The sequence below is a fragment of the Natrix helvetica genome, assembly GCF_964273705.1.
Source record: "Natrix helvetica genome assembly, chromosome: Z".
NCBI lineage: Eukaryota > Metazoa > Chordata > Lepidosauria > Squamata > Natricidae > Natrix > Natrix helvetica.
In genome coordinates, this window is record NC_138554.1 from 38,537,083 (window position 1) to 38,551,751 (window position 14,669).

At 39.8% G+C, this 14,669-nt stretch overlaps 1 protein-coding gene across 1 annotated transcript in view; it reads left to right on the plus strand.

The window, feature by feature from the left end:
* LOC309381577 (parathyroid hormone/parathyroid hormone-related peptide receptor-like) overlaps nt 1–14,669 on the plus strand; it is a gene marked incomplete at both ends in the record, with an annotated part of 38,298 nt that overhangs the window by 19,745 nt on the left and 3,884 nt on the right. Inside the window, 8 exons of the mRNA XM_081932736.1 lie at nt 645–750; nt 1,313–1,423; nt 4,057–4,181; nt 10,575–10,669; nt 11,089–11,278; nt 12,627–12,780; nt 13,360–13,420; nt 14,430–14,496. Of these exons, the coding sequence (XP_081788862.1) occupies nt 645–750; nt 1,313–1,423; nt 4,057–4,181; nt 10,575–10,669; nt 11,089–11,278; nt 12,627–12,780; nt 13,360–13,420; nt 14,430–14,496 (909 nt within the window). The remainder of the gene's footprint in view (nt 1–644; nt 751–1,312; nt 1,424–4,056; nt 4,182–10,574; nt 10,670–11,088; nt 11,279–12,626; nt 12,781–13,359; nt 13,421–14,429; nt 14,497–14,669) is intronic.

A 14,669-nucleotide genomic window follows, 5' to 3' on the forward strand; every position in this document is an offset into this window, starting at 1 on the left:
CACTTTCCTTAGAAATATTATCTTCAGTCTGCAATGTTCAGACTCCTTGAGTGCCAACCCATTTTCTCTATCCTATTTCACTTTTACTTTGGACTAGATATCCAAACTGTAGTGATGAACGAGTGAATGAATGAATGAAGACTGATTATTGAATTTTGTTTGTGCTTTTTTGTCTGACTAACTTATGCCTCTCTCTTTCTCTTTGTCTCTGTCTCTGTCTCTGTCTCTCTCTCTGTCTCTCTCTCTGTCTCTCTCTCTCTCTCTCTGTGTGTGTGTCTCTCTCTGTGTCTCTGCCTCTCTCTGTGTCTCTGTCTCTCTGTGTCTCTGTCTCTCTCTGTCTCTGTCTCTCTCTGTCTCTGTCTCTCTCTGTCTCTCTTTGTATGTCCTATAACAATTATTGTATTATATTTAGTGTCAATTTAATAGCTGATGTGGCACAATATCCTCAGAAGGTCTTGCAAAGTAGACTTGATCACCCTATTTTGTTTTGGAAATAAAACTCAAATAAAGTTGTATTTCTTTTTCCTAGGACTAGTTTGGTGGATTGATATTTCATGAGCCCAGTTTTGGGAAAGAAGGAGCCAGATGCAAATGGATGGAGCAGCCTCCTGTGTCTTACCTCTCTCTCATTATATGTTTGGCAGGTGGACACTGATGATGTTCTAACCAAAGAAGAACAGATTTATTTGCTGAATGAAGCAAAATCAACATGTCACAATCAGATAAATGGCCGGAAGGAGCAAATCCAAGGTATCAGTTTTGGTTTTATATTGTTATAAAAACATTGGCTATGTGTTCTAATGGAAATCTATGATTTGCTGACATTATGGGAAAACTATGGATGGGTGCCAGTTGTGCTCCAAATTCTATTAAGACAATTCTACCTTGTTGGTAATCCTTAATTTACAACTATTTGAAGTTATGATGGATCTCTGTGGGAAAATTTAAAACCCAGTTCTGATAGCCGTTCCTCTTCCAAGATCATAAGTCCACATTTACTTCTGGATTTTGGCAAAACTGGGTCACAGTGAACCATTGCTTTGCTTAACAACCATCACAAAAATGTCATAAAATTAGGCTTGATTCACCTAACAATCACATCACTTAGTAACAGAGGTTCTGGTCCCACTTGTGGACATAAGTCAAGGACTACCTGTAAACTCTCCAAGAATTGTAATGCAAGCCATCTATCCAGTTTAAGCACAGTATCAAATAAGAGGCATATTGGCTATTGTCTGCATCATTTCAAAGTCTCTTTTTAGGCCTCTGTTCATGATTGTTTCTTTCTTTCCCACATCTCTTTCCTTGTTAGATGGTCATTGTTTACCCGAATGGGATGGAATCATTTGCTGGCCAGCAAGTCTCCCAGGTAAAAAAGTAGCGGTTCTTTGTCCAGACTACATCTATGATTTCAACCATCATGGTAAGTTTGTTATCATAGTTTCCCTCAAAAAAATTTATAATGGCAAACCTATGGCATGGGTGCCGGAAGTGGCATGCAGAGCCATCTTTCTGGGCACACCAGCTGTCACAAGGTTGCTCTTCTGGGTTCTGGAGCACCAGCCAACTTTTTATGTGCGCAGGAGTGCCAGAAGCCTGAAGAGCAGCTCCCTGGCGCACATGTGCATGCCATGAGGGTGAGCTTCTGGTTTCTGATGTGCACATGCGCACCAGCCAGCTGGTCTTTGCACGTGAATGCGCACCAGAAACTGGAAGACCAGGTGACTGGCATGCATGCACACACTGGAACTGGAAGCTCACCTTCCCAGCATGTGCACACAAGCAGGAGAACTGCTCTTCCAGTTTCTGGTGCTCCCCTGCCTTCCCACGCCCTCCTGTTTCAGCCCTTGGTGCCAAGAAGGTTCACCAACACTAGTCTATAAGATGTTTTGGCTATTTGAAGATTTAAATTGCATGTTTAAATTTAGCATCCAAATTTTTAAAAAATGGGTCTGAAACTGAAATTATAAAAGACAGGAAATAAGATTTTGAATATTTTCCTGTTATGGTCTTAAAGAAAACGGCATCCCCTGAGAATGTTTTTGGAACAATCATTTACATAGGATGCCAATCTATATATTTTTTAATATAAAGAGAATATGATACTATGGATAAGGCATTGAGCTAGGACTGGGGAAACCCAGCTTCAGGTCCATCTTGGTTTGGTTTGGTTTGGTTTGGTTTGGAGTCAGCCCAACTCATACAGTTGTTACTACAGGGAGAACTTAGATAAATATAAATACGTAATGCTATTATGAGCTTCTGGAATAAAGACAGACTATAAAGATAATAAATTATTCTGGTTGCTTTCAGACACTGGAAGAAATTCAATCTATATAACAAAGCATTAACACCATGTAATGATGAATAAATGTATGTCTCTTATATCAGCGGTCTCCAATCCCTGGGCTATGGCCCACTACCAGGCCATGGCCTATTTGCAACTAAGCTGCGCAAACTGGGCTGGCGTGCACATGTGTACACCGCTCAGCTTGTGCAAGTGGACCTGTGCTTCCATGTGCATATATGCCAGGCCGCTTCTTGCGTGGCCCGGTTCACCTCTCCTCCCCCGCCGGGCCACCAAGCCACAAAGGTTGAGGACCGTTGTCTTTTCCTGACACAGGAAAAAAGGATCAGCTTCATTCATTCAGTTGCATGTACTATCTTGACATATACACTCCTATGGTTGTTCTACATCAATCCCCAAACAATGTAGCCCCAAATGATGATGTCAGACTTCAACTCCCATCCACTCCTAGCTAGCATAGGTTTGTGAGTCAAACATATCTATAAGGGTTCTGATTGAAGCAAGGACAACATTCTTTGTGTGTTTTTCTTTTTTGCTGAATAAATGTTGCACTTTCTTTGTTGCTGCAGAGCAAAGAGAGTGTCAAGCATATCGAAGTAACTTAGACAAGTTGTTGTGTTGTTTACAGGGAAGAGCAAAATGGTGCTCTTCCTTTCCATACAAGAAATTGAACTGTGCCTCTGTGCTGGGAATTGGGCAGCTTTCCTCACTATTCCTTGACTCAGTGTTGGGAACATTATCGGGTTTGTCATTCTTTCATATAATGCGGCTAAGTAATTGCATTTTGGCTAATGTCAACAAACTAAGCAATGATTGGACTTTTAGGAGTTGAATCAAGGGTGAAATTCAGCAGGTTCTGACAGGTAGTTTGGAGAACCAACAAATACCACCTCTGGCTGGCCCCAGAGTAGGGTGCAGAGGTAGTATTCAGCCAGTTCTGACAGGTTCTAGAGAACTGGTAGTGGGAAATTTTGAGTAGTTCAGAGAACCGGCAAATAGGCTAGCCCTACCGCCACTGCCTCCCAGCTGATCTTCTTTTGTTGCCCTGAACAGGAGAACGGAGCTGGAAAGCAGGTTTAGTAGAGTGGGGAGGGAATGGGGATTTTGCAGTATCCTTCCCCTGCCACACTCACAAAGCCACACTCACAGAACCGGTAGTAAAAACATTTCAATCCCACCATTGGTTGGGTGGGAATGGAGATTTTGCAGTATCCTTCCCGTGCCACGCCCACCAAGACACGGACACAGAACTGATAGTAAAAAAAATTGAATTTCACCACTGAGTTGAATGACAGATCACTAAGAAATCCCAGAGCTGAAGACTAGATTTTTGAGATTTAAAAAAAACTTTTGAGAGAAAGCTCTGGCAAAACATTTCCATTTTGTTTCTAAGTAAGCTACACTGATGTAGCCATCAAACCCCAAACAATTAACATTTACCTTTTTATATTCATAAAAATGGACTATGGGAAGCCTTAGTTGAATCTCCTACTTCGACTGGTTTAAAGATTCTTTTGCAGCACTGTATTTTAGAATATGGTAGAAAAAGACAGAATGGTGGTGCTGACAGGGCAGTCAAATTTTGCTTGTGTGTGTGTGTGTGTGTGTGTGTGTGTGTGTGTGTTGACAACATAGATGGTAGAGGAGTTTTGATCATACCCACATAGTTACAATCTTGATTGTTTATACTATCCTCTGCAGGCAACCCTGTTTTTCCCATATCTCTTTCCTCGTATTCTTTATTTCAGGTCATGCCTATAGACGTTGCGATGATGATGGAAACTGGCAATTGGTTCCTAATATGAACAAGACCTGGGCCAATTACACAGAATGTGTCCTCTTCTTTGCCCCAGAACGGCAGGACCAAGAAAAGGTGAAAGTTTGCAATTCTTTGTTTGCAACAGAGGGAGAAACTATGAAAGCAGGAGATGTTGGAGAACTTTAGGAGACCAGGAGTACTTCTTTATCCTTTTGGCCAGCCAACATAAATCCAAGCAATTATTCAAGGAGGGAGGGAACTTGCCAGTGATCACACAACACACATTAAGTTATAAACTCTGGTTTGCTTATTAGCCTTGACAGTCATAGTCGCGGGATCTATTACACCATGCAAGATGATTTTAAAGTAGCATGTCCAACCTTTACCCACTGGTGGATGCTTTAAGAATTTTGGGATTATATTATGAAGATTTTCATGAAGCAGCTTCTTGTGTTCGGATTATTTATTTATTTAATTTATTTAATTTATTTAATTTATTTAATTTATTTAATTTATTTTATTTATTTTATTTATTTTATTTATTTTATTTATTTTATTTATTTTATTTATTTTATTTATTTTATTTATTTTATTTATTTTATTTATTTTATTTATTTTATTTATTTTATTTATTTTATTTATTTTATTTATTTTATTTATTTGGTTTGTCAAACATGTACAAGATAATTAAGAGCTGAGGTGGTGCAGTGCTTAGAGTACAGTACTGCAGGCTACTTCAGCTGACTGCTAGATGCAGTTTGGCAGTTCAAATCTCACCGGTTCAAGGTTGACTCAGCCTTCCATCCTTCTGAGGTGGGTAAAATGAGGACCCAGATTGTTGGGGGCAATATGCTGACTCTGTAAAACCACTTAGAGAGGGCTGTAAAAACAGTATATAAGTCTAAGTGCTATTGCTATAAGTATAAACATGGACATGAACAAAGGAAATGAGTACAAATAAATGGGGACAGTAGGACAGGGTCAGTAGGCATGCTGGTGCACTTATGCATGCCCCCTTTATGGGCCTCTTAGGAATGGGGTGAGGTCCATGATAGACACTTTAAGGTTGAAGCTATGGGGGTTTGAGGATGTAACAACAGAGTCAGGTAGAGCATTCCAGGCATTGACCATTCTGTTGCTGAAGTCATATTTTCTGCAATCGAGTTTGTAGCATTTTACCTTGAGTTTGTATCTATTGTAGCCCATGTATACAGATTTTCTTGATAAACATTTAAATTGAAGAGCGGGGACAGAGAATTAATAAATACAGAACATTTCTGTCCCCAGCAAACTAAAATTCATAGGCTTATAAGTGCTTGTAACATAGATGTGTGTATGGGTAAGATTATCACTCCTGCTGTCAAGCAAAACCAAGCATTTAATAGTGATTGCCATACCATGTGCATGAACCACACAAGTGGCAAGAAAATAGGGGCAGTCAGGCATAACCCAGGTTATGTAGACAGTAAGCACAAGGTCAATCAAAATGGACTCAAATGTCTATGCACCAATGCACAGAGTATGAGGAATAAACAGGGCGAATTAGAAATTCAAGTAAAAGAGGGCAGATACAATATTATTGACATTACAGAAACTTGGTGGGATGAAAGTGACAAATGGAACATACAGCTAGAAGGATTTAAATTATTTAAAAGAAATAGATCAAATAAAAGAGGAGGTGGAGTTGCACTATATATAAGAAATAACTACGTCTCTACAGAAATAGAGCATAACAATGATGAGATCTATCTTGAATGCATTTGAATCAATATTAAAGGTTGTGGGGGAAATGACATTGCCATAGGTCTATACTACAGGCCACCCACCAAGCAGAGGAAGTAGATGAACTTTTTGCTAGTCAGCTAAGGTATATAGGAAGCACACCACAATAGTAATGGGAGATTTTAACTATCCTGACATCAACTGGGAAACAAACTCTGCACCAAATGGAAGATCCAACAGGTTCCTAACAAACCTAGCAGACAACTTTGTTTTCCAAAAAGTAGAGAAGGGAACAAGGGGATCAGCCATATTGGACTTAATTCTCACTAACAGAGAGGAAATGATAGAAGGTGTTGAAGCCATAGGAACCCTGGGGGCAAGTGACCATGCAATATTGGAATTCAACATTATGCAAACACAAGTAGTAGAACAAAGTCAAACTAGAGTCTTGGACTTTAAGAAAGCTAATTTCAATAAACTTAGAGAGAGCTTGGGAAAAATTCCATGGATGAGAATCCTCAAGGGGAAAACAACTCAGGAAGCTTGGGAAATTTTGAAAAATGAGATTACAAAAGCCCAGTCTAGCACAATACCAATGAAGAAGAAAAATAACAGCTCCCAAAAGAAACCAGCATGGTTGCATAAAGAACTATCTGACAAACTGAAAGACAAAAAAGGTAAGTATAAAAAGTGGAAGGAGGGAGACATAACTAAGGCAGAATATCAGCAAATAGCCGAGCCTGTAAAGATGAAGTGAGGAAAGCTAAGGCTCACAATGAAGAAAGGCTTGCCACAAAAATAAAAATTAACAAAAAAAAGCTTTTTCCAACATGTTAAAAAAAGAAAAAAATTAAGGAAACAATTGGTCCGTTGCTGGGAGAAAGTGACAAAAAGGTGACAAGCAACAGGGAGAAAGCAGAACTATTTAACTCATGGTTTGCATCTGTCTTTACACAAAGGGATAAAACAGTCCAACCTATCAAAAGCAGCACCACAAAAATCAGATTAGGAACACAAATTGAAATAGGGAAGAAAATGGGAAATGAGCACCCGTCTACCCTAGACGAGTCCAAATCACCAGAACTGGATGGATTACACCCCAGGGTTCTGAAGAAACTAGCAGACGAGATCTCAGAACCACTGAATTATATCTTTCAGAGATCCTGGAACACCGGGGAACTACCAGAGGACTGGAAAAGAGCTGATGTGGTTCCCATCTTCAAAAAAGGGGAAAAAATAGATCCTGGAAACTACAGACCTATCAGCCTGACCTCAATACCAGGAAAGATTCTGGAAAAAATAATCAAGCAACGAATTTGCGAACACCTAGAAGCAAACAAAGTAATAGCCAAAAGCCAACGTGGATTTGTCAAAAACAGATCATGCCAGACTAATCTTATTGCATTCTTTGATAATGTGACAAAATTAGTGGACCAGAGGACTGCCGTCGATATAGTTTACTTGGACTTCAGTAAGGCTTTTGATAAGGTAGACCATAAACTACTACTAGATAAAGTAGAAGAATGTGGGTTAGATAGCATCACCACCAGATGGATTCGTAACTGGCTGATCAACCGCACTCAACATGTAGTCCTCAATGGAATTGCATCTACATGGAAGGAAGTATGCAGTGGAGTACCCCAAGGCTCTGTTTTAGGCCCAATACTCTTCAACATCTTCATCAATGATTTGGATGAGGGAATAAATGGGGAACTCATCAAATTTGCAGATGACACCAAGCTGGCAGGAATAGCCAACACTCCAGAAGATAGGCTTAAGATAGGCTTGCTCAGTAGTAGTAACTGTGAAAGGGATCTTGGAGTCCTAGTGGACAACCATTTAAATATGAGTCAGCAGTGTGAAGCAGCTGCCAAAAAAGCCAACACAGTTCTAGGCTACATAAACAGAGGGATAGAATCAAGATCACGTGAAGTGTTAATACCACTTTATAATGCCTTGGTAAGGCCACACTTGGAATACTGCATTCAGTTCTGGTCGCCACGATGTAGGAAAGATGTGGAGACTCTAGAAAAAGTGCAGAGAAGAGCAACAAAGATGATTAGGGGACTGGAGACTAAAACATATTAAGAACGGTTGCAGGAACTGGGTATGTTTAGCTTAAGAGAAAGAAGGACTAGGGGAGACATGATAGCAGTGTTCCAATATCTCAGGGGTTGCCACAAAGAAGAGGGAGTCAAACTATTCTCCAAGGCACCTGAGGATAGAACAAGAAGCAATGGGTGGAAACTAATCAAGGAGAGAAGCAACTTAGAACTGAGGAGAAATTTCCTGACAGTTAGAACAATTAATCAGTGGAACAGCTTGTCTCCAGAAGTTGTGAATGCCCCAACACTGGAAGTCTTTAAGAAGATGTTGGATAGCCATCTGTCTGAAACGGTATAGTGTTTCCTGCCTAGGCAGGGGGTTGGACTAGAAGACCTTCAAGGTCCCTTCCAACACTACTATTGTATTGTATTGTATTGTATTGTATTGTATTGTATTGTATTGTATTGTATTATTATTGAGGTTGAAGCTGAAGTAGTCATTGACACGTAGGACGTTGTAACAGACAATTTTGTGTACTATAGTTAGGTCCAACCATAGGTGATATAGTTCCAGATTGTCCAAGCCCAAAATTTTGAGCCTGGTGGCATAATAGGGTTCTATTGTGAGCAGAGGAGTGGAGTATTCTTCTTGTGAAATACCTCTGGACCCGCTCAATTGTATTAATGTCCAATATACAATGTGGACTCCAGGCAGATGAGCTATATTCGAGAATTGGTCTGGCAAAGGTTTTGTATGCCCTAGTTTGCAGTGCAATGTTACCAGAGAAGAAGCTTTTCAAAATTAGGTTAACAACTCTTAAATGCCTTTTTGGCATTAAGATTTACTTTTTATAAATAAATTTTATTTTTTTATTTTAATTTATTTCTTCTGTCAGTTTTCTGGGCTGATGGGTACAAGTTGAAACATTGCATTGCAATTTCTTATCATTTTTTTTAAAGGTCTCCGGGTCCTAATTTGGTCCTAAAATCAATCTTGGAAATAAAGATTACGTATATTCCATTTTAATTTTTCAAATGAAAAATCAATATTATTTTATATCAAGTCAGGCCTGGAGTTTGGAGTTTGGACATCAAGATTGGTGTTGCCAGGCATATCACTACTATATTAGAGATTTGGAACTTATTTTCATTCTATTTATTATTATCAACAAGTACAAGGAAACAAGTATGAAAACACATGAAAAAAATGGCACAAACAAATGGATATTAATAAGCAAAACATAGCCATGAACACATAAAAAGAGTACATATAAATGGGGACAGTAGGACAGGGACGGTAGGCACTCTGCTGCGCCCCCTTAGGGACCTCTTAAGAAATGTGTAAGGTTCACGGTAGACAGCTTAAGATAAAAGGTCTGGGGGTTAAAGGAACTAACAACAGGATCAGGTAGGGTTTACTACCACACATTTAGGAAATGGTTTTTTCCTGCAATCAAGATTAGAACGGATTACAATTGCATCCATTTATTATCCAGTATAAATCTTATCTCACTCAATTAGGCAGGCCACAAGTCGCTTAAAAAAGGATTATATATTTTTGTTACACTACGATCACACTGTGTCTCAGAGATGTGTGTACATGTGTGTGTGTGTCCCTTACACAACGTTTCAGGCAAAAATAAAGAATGGTGGGAGGAGCTAAAAGTTCTCCCAGTCTTATTTTATACAACATTTTTTATAGGTAAAGGTAAAGGTTCCCTCGTACATGCATGCTAATATTAAACAGAATCCTATAACACAGGATCTAATTCTGGGAGTTGAAGTCCACAAGTCATGAAGAGGCCATCATTCCCCCCCACCTTTGTTCTAACATGACAACATGCCCATGGGCTTCCTTGCATGGTGCCTTCCAAATTCCTTGCCAACCTGACTCTTCCCAATAAGAAGCATTTAAATTAGCACCAGCAAAATCTATGTATTAAACAGGTAATAATAAATCAATGATCAACTGAACTCCAAGAATTCTTATCCTGCATAATTTTGCCTGGTTGGATATTTGGGAGTATCATTTTCCAAACAGCGAGTTGACAGCTCCTTTATCCTCAGTGATGCAGAAACCAGTTCTTTAGATCCAAGCAAAATAGAAATTAAAAAGCCACATTTCTTTAAAAAGCCAAGTTCTTTTATTTTCAAATGAATAAATAAATCCAGACAGAAATCTGGGTATAAACTGAATCTTAACATTTCAACAATAAATCCAATCAAATTCTATTAACAGAATTCACATGATTATCTGATATTTTCTATAGATCTTTCTTCTCTAGAAAGAGCTAATCAGTCAAAAGGCACTTCTGATAAAGGCTTTAATTGTTTTAAGTTTCATGGTAAACATCTGCTAAACAGGCAAGTTTCCCTCATTATTTCTGATAATTGAAATCTAATAACTTGTGAAAATGACTTTTACTAGGGATCCCCTTTGCATTGTGGCTTCCTTTATATATTTTTTGTAGAAGTGAAAAAATACTGTTTTGTTTAATGCCCATTTGTTTACAGCACCTTGCCAGTTTGGTTAATTTGAAAAGTTAAGCACAAGACCCAATTATTATTTTGGTGAAAATTCTTAAGGACTCTTCTTGGTAACTAGACTACCCCTTAGAGAGGGCTGCAAAAGCACTATGAAGCGGTATATAAGTCTAAGTGCTATTGCTATATACCAAGTTAGCATAGTGATCTTAAAGATGCTTCATTATTCAGGTATATTTCTCTTTTCTTTTTCTAGGAGATGTTTGACCGTCTGCACATCATCTATACTGTTGGCTATTCTATCTCCCTGGCCTCCCTTGTGATTGCTATGTGTATCCTTTGCTTCTTCAAGTAAGCAGAGAGGCCTGTTATATATTTATATCGCTGTTGTGTGGCTATAACATTGACTTTTCCACTGTTGTAAACCAATTTAATCAACGGATTAGAACAAAAACTCAGATGCAAGCCCACTCTGGGCACTGAAGTGGAGAAATCTTAGGTTTCTCTCAGTTAAACTTAAATGAGTGTTTTTCAGACTTGAGATCTCAAAGATTTGTAGACTTCACCTCCCAGAATTCTCCACCAGCATGACTGGCTGGGGAATTCTGGGAATTGAAGTCCATACATCTCTAAATTGCCATGTTTGAGAAACACTAAATATACAAGGTAAAGAAAGAGAGATGCTGCATCACATATGTTTCCTTGGAAGAAAGGCTAGATTAAAAATATAACTAATGGGTACATTGTGTACTGTGTGTTGTATATTAAAGGCGCCTTCACTGCAATCGGAACTATATCCATCTCCACCTTTTTGCCTCTTTCATCTGCCGGGCTGGGAGCATCTTTGTGAAAGATATAATTTTATATTCTACCTTCCGACCAGAAGGATTGTTGAAAGGACAAGACCATGATTGGGATGCTGAAGAGCTAACCCTCACTTTGGGACCCAGAACCCAGTTGGTAAATTCTATGACAAAATAATTCTTGGTGACTTTTCCCCCCCCCCCCCCCCCCCCCCCCCCCCCCCCCCGTGACTTGATATTGCTTCAGGCAAATTTGTTTGGATCCTGTTTGTTGAATAAACCACAGTAGTTAGGTGGTCAAAGAAGCATGTTGAGCTGCACCCTCAAGCCCTGAGAGTGAGGTTGCTTTCAATGAATGGTTCCTGGTAATTAATTGTTAAATTACATTCCCAATAGTATGGTTTAAAAGGACCAGTCCTTATAGGTTCCTTTATTCATAAAGGCAGAAAAAACAACAATACAATCTGTCAAGCAATGTCCCCAGGTTGCACAACGAGTCTACGAGTAGTTATTCCCAATGGGCAGTAAATTCAAAGTAGCACAATTAATGACAACTCATTGTCTAGGTAGTCCTCAACTTGTGACCGCAACTGAGTCCAAAATTTCTGTGGCTAAGTGAGACTTTTGTTAAGTGAATTTTGACCCATTTTACGACCTTTCTTAATATAGTTATTAAACGAATAACTGCAGTTGTTAAGTTAATAACACAGTTGCTAAGTGAACCTGGTTTTGCCATTGATTTTGCTTGTTAGAAAGTTGCAAAATGTGATTGCATGATCCCAGACACTGCAACCATCATAAATACATGTCAGTTGCCAAGCATCCAAATTTTGATCACAATACCATGGGGATACTGAAATGGTCATAAGTGTGAAAATAGTCATAAACCACTTTTTTCAGTGGTGTTGTAACTTTGAATGTTCACTAAGTGACCTGTTGTAAGTCGAGGACTACCTGTATTTGCCAGAACACCTTAATAGAAATTCTGCATTCAGTACAGTAGTATCAGCAGTTGTGGTGGCGCAGTGACTAGAATGCTGCATTGCAGGCTAATTCTGCTGACTGCCAAGGGTTCGATCTTTACCAGCTCAAGGTTGATTCAGCCTTCCATCCTTCCAATGTCGATAAAATAAGGACGCAGATTGTTGGGGGCAATATTCTGGCTCTGTAAGCTGTTTGGAGATGTTGTACAGCACTGTGAAGCAGTACATAAGTGTAAGGGCTATTGCTTTTGCTATCACATGCTTAGAGTAAACCAAAAAAAGGCATTAGACACTTAGCATGATCTTCTTGGTAGCTGCTTGATACTGAAGACAAAATGTTAGAGGAAGTAGAGCTGCGTTTGATCCAGTAAACACTTTTAGAATTGAATAACATTCACTGTATCTATAGGAACAGACAGGATTGCAAGAAACTGAAATATCAGAACCCAAAAGCAGCTACAAATTGTTAGCTGTGCCAGGTTAGCAAAAAGGCATATGTGGTATGTTTCTCCATTCCTCCAGGCAGGTTGCAAAGTAGCAGTGACCGTCTTCCTGTATTTCCTGGCTACCAACCACTATTGGATCTTGGTGGAAGGCCTCTACCTCCACAGTTTAATCTTCATGGCTTTCCTGTCCAACAAAAGCTACTTGTGGGCCCTCACCCTCATTGGATGGGGTAAGAACAGTCCAGTTCACAGGTGTTATCCTTAGCTTATCTGTGATTCTGCAAATTGGATTAGCGGCTTAATGTAGCGACACTGAAGGATGTGGGTTTATTCCCCACCCTCAATGTGAAAAGGCTTTTAAAGTAATTTCAACAGCAGAAGCAGCAGGGGAAATCCCAAAAGTCAAAAGGACATCCCCAATTGCTCAGTTACAAGCACGGCTCCTTTTACATGTGTTACAAGGCTTTGATCACAAGGTCATGGTCTTCTTTTCTGACCCCCCCCCCTTCAGACCCCTTACTTCAGTTGTGTTCTTGGGCCACCAGAACTTCCTCTGGTGTCTCTTACTGCGCTAACATTGTGAGCTTCCACCCACACAGCATCAGCTGAGGGATATCCTTTCCACTGCACTAGGTATTGTAGCCTCCCCTTAAGGTGCCTCGAGTTCCCAATTTTGTACTATTTCTTTCACTCTTCAGGAGGAAGGGATAGGTACAGTGTTATTCTGTATTTCCCCTGGTGTCTTGTTAAGATATCACTGGAAACCCAGATCTCTTTCTGCTTGCTTTTCTTTTTCTTCTTCCTTTGAGGGTCACCTGCTGTCTTTGTATCCATCTGGGCCGGTGTAAGAGCATCTCTGGCAGATACACAGTATGTAGCTTCTACTTTGCTTATATCCTCCTCCCCTTAATTATTGGAAGCAAACTACCCTCATCACAGTGGAAGGGAAGGGAGTAGGGGTCTAGGAGTAGAGATTAAATCTCCAAATTACAAATGGTACTCAAGGTGTGCGTCCGGGGCATTTTCCTTAGAACCCATCAGGTTTTATGCCACTCCCATTTTTTTTACACATATATAGACGTGGTGGCTCAGTGGCTAAGATGCTGAGCTTGTCGATCAGAAAGTCGGCAGTTCAGTGGTTCGAACCCCTAGCGCCATGTAATGGAGTGAGCTCCCATTACTTGTCCCAGTTTCTGCCAACTAGCATTTCGAAAGCTTGTAACAATGCAAGTAGAAAAATAGGAACCACCTTTGGTGGGAAGGTAACAGAGTTCCATGCGCCTTCGGCGTTTAGTCATGCTGACCACATGACCACGGAGGCGTCTTCAGACAGCGCTGGCTCTTCGGCTTTGAAACGGAGATGAGCAGCACCTCCTAGAGTCAGGAACAACTACCACATACAGTATGTGCGAGGGGAACCTTTACCTTTAGATATGTGTAGATAGATGGTATTTATATAATTGGCATTAATACTGTAAAACAATGCACCAGCTCCCGGGATCATTTCTTTTAAATCCCTGACGAATGCTTTTTGAGAAAGTAAACTCAGTGGATATTTCAAAAAGACTACCTGACCAGAAAAAAAGAGAAGAAAGAACTGTGGATATTAAAAATCATTTTCTGTGATTGTGGAAGAGTTGGGAGAAAGAGTAGGTCATATCCTGATCAGTGGTGGATTGCCAATTTTTTTACTACCAATTCAGGCACACTCATGCACCTGTGCAACACTTCTGCACATGCGCAGAAGTTCGGGTGGGTGGGTGGAGCCTCCTGTCACTGCTATTACTGGTTTGCCCGATCTGGGCTGAACTGGGAGAAACCCACCTCTGATTCCAATTAAATAAACTTTTATGGCTGAATGCAAGTCTCTCTCTGTCAGATGCTGGGACCTCAGTGCCGGAAACATGAAATGGATCTACCAGGTCCCAATCTTGGCAGCGATCATGGTAAGAAGGGCAAAGAATGGCTTGGAGTTTAGTAATACATGTTTCCTGTGGCTGAATTACTAATCATATTTATAATGGTTTAAGTTAATTTTAAAATATTACATGGCAACTTTTATAAACATCACTTCCTTTTAGAGTGGTCCATTAGACCTGCATTGTTTACTAAGGATTAG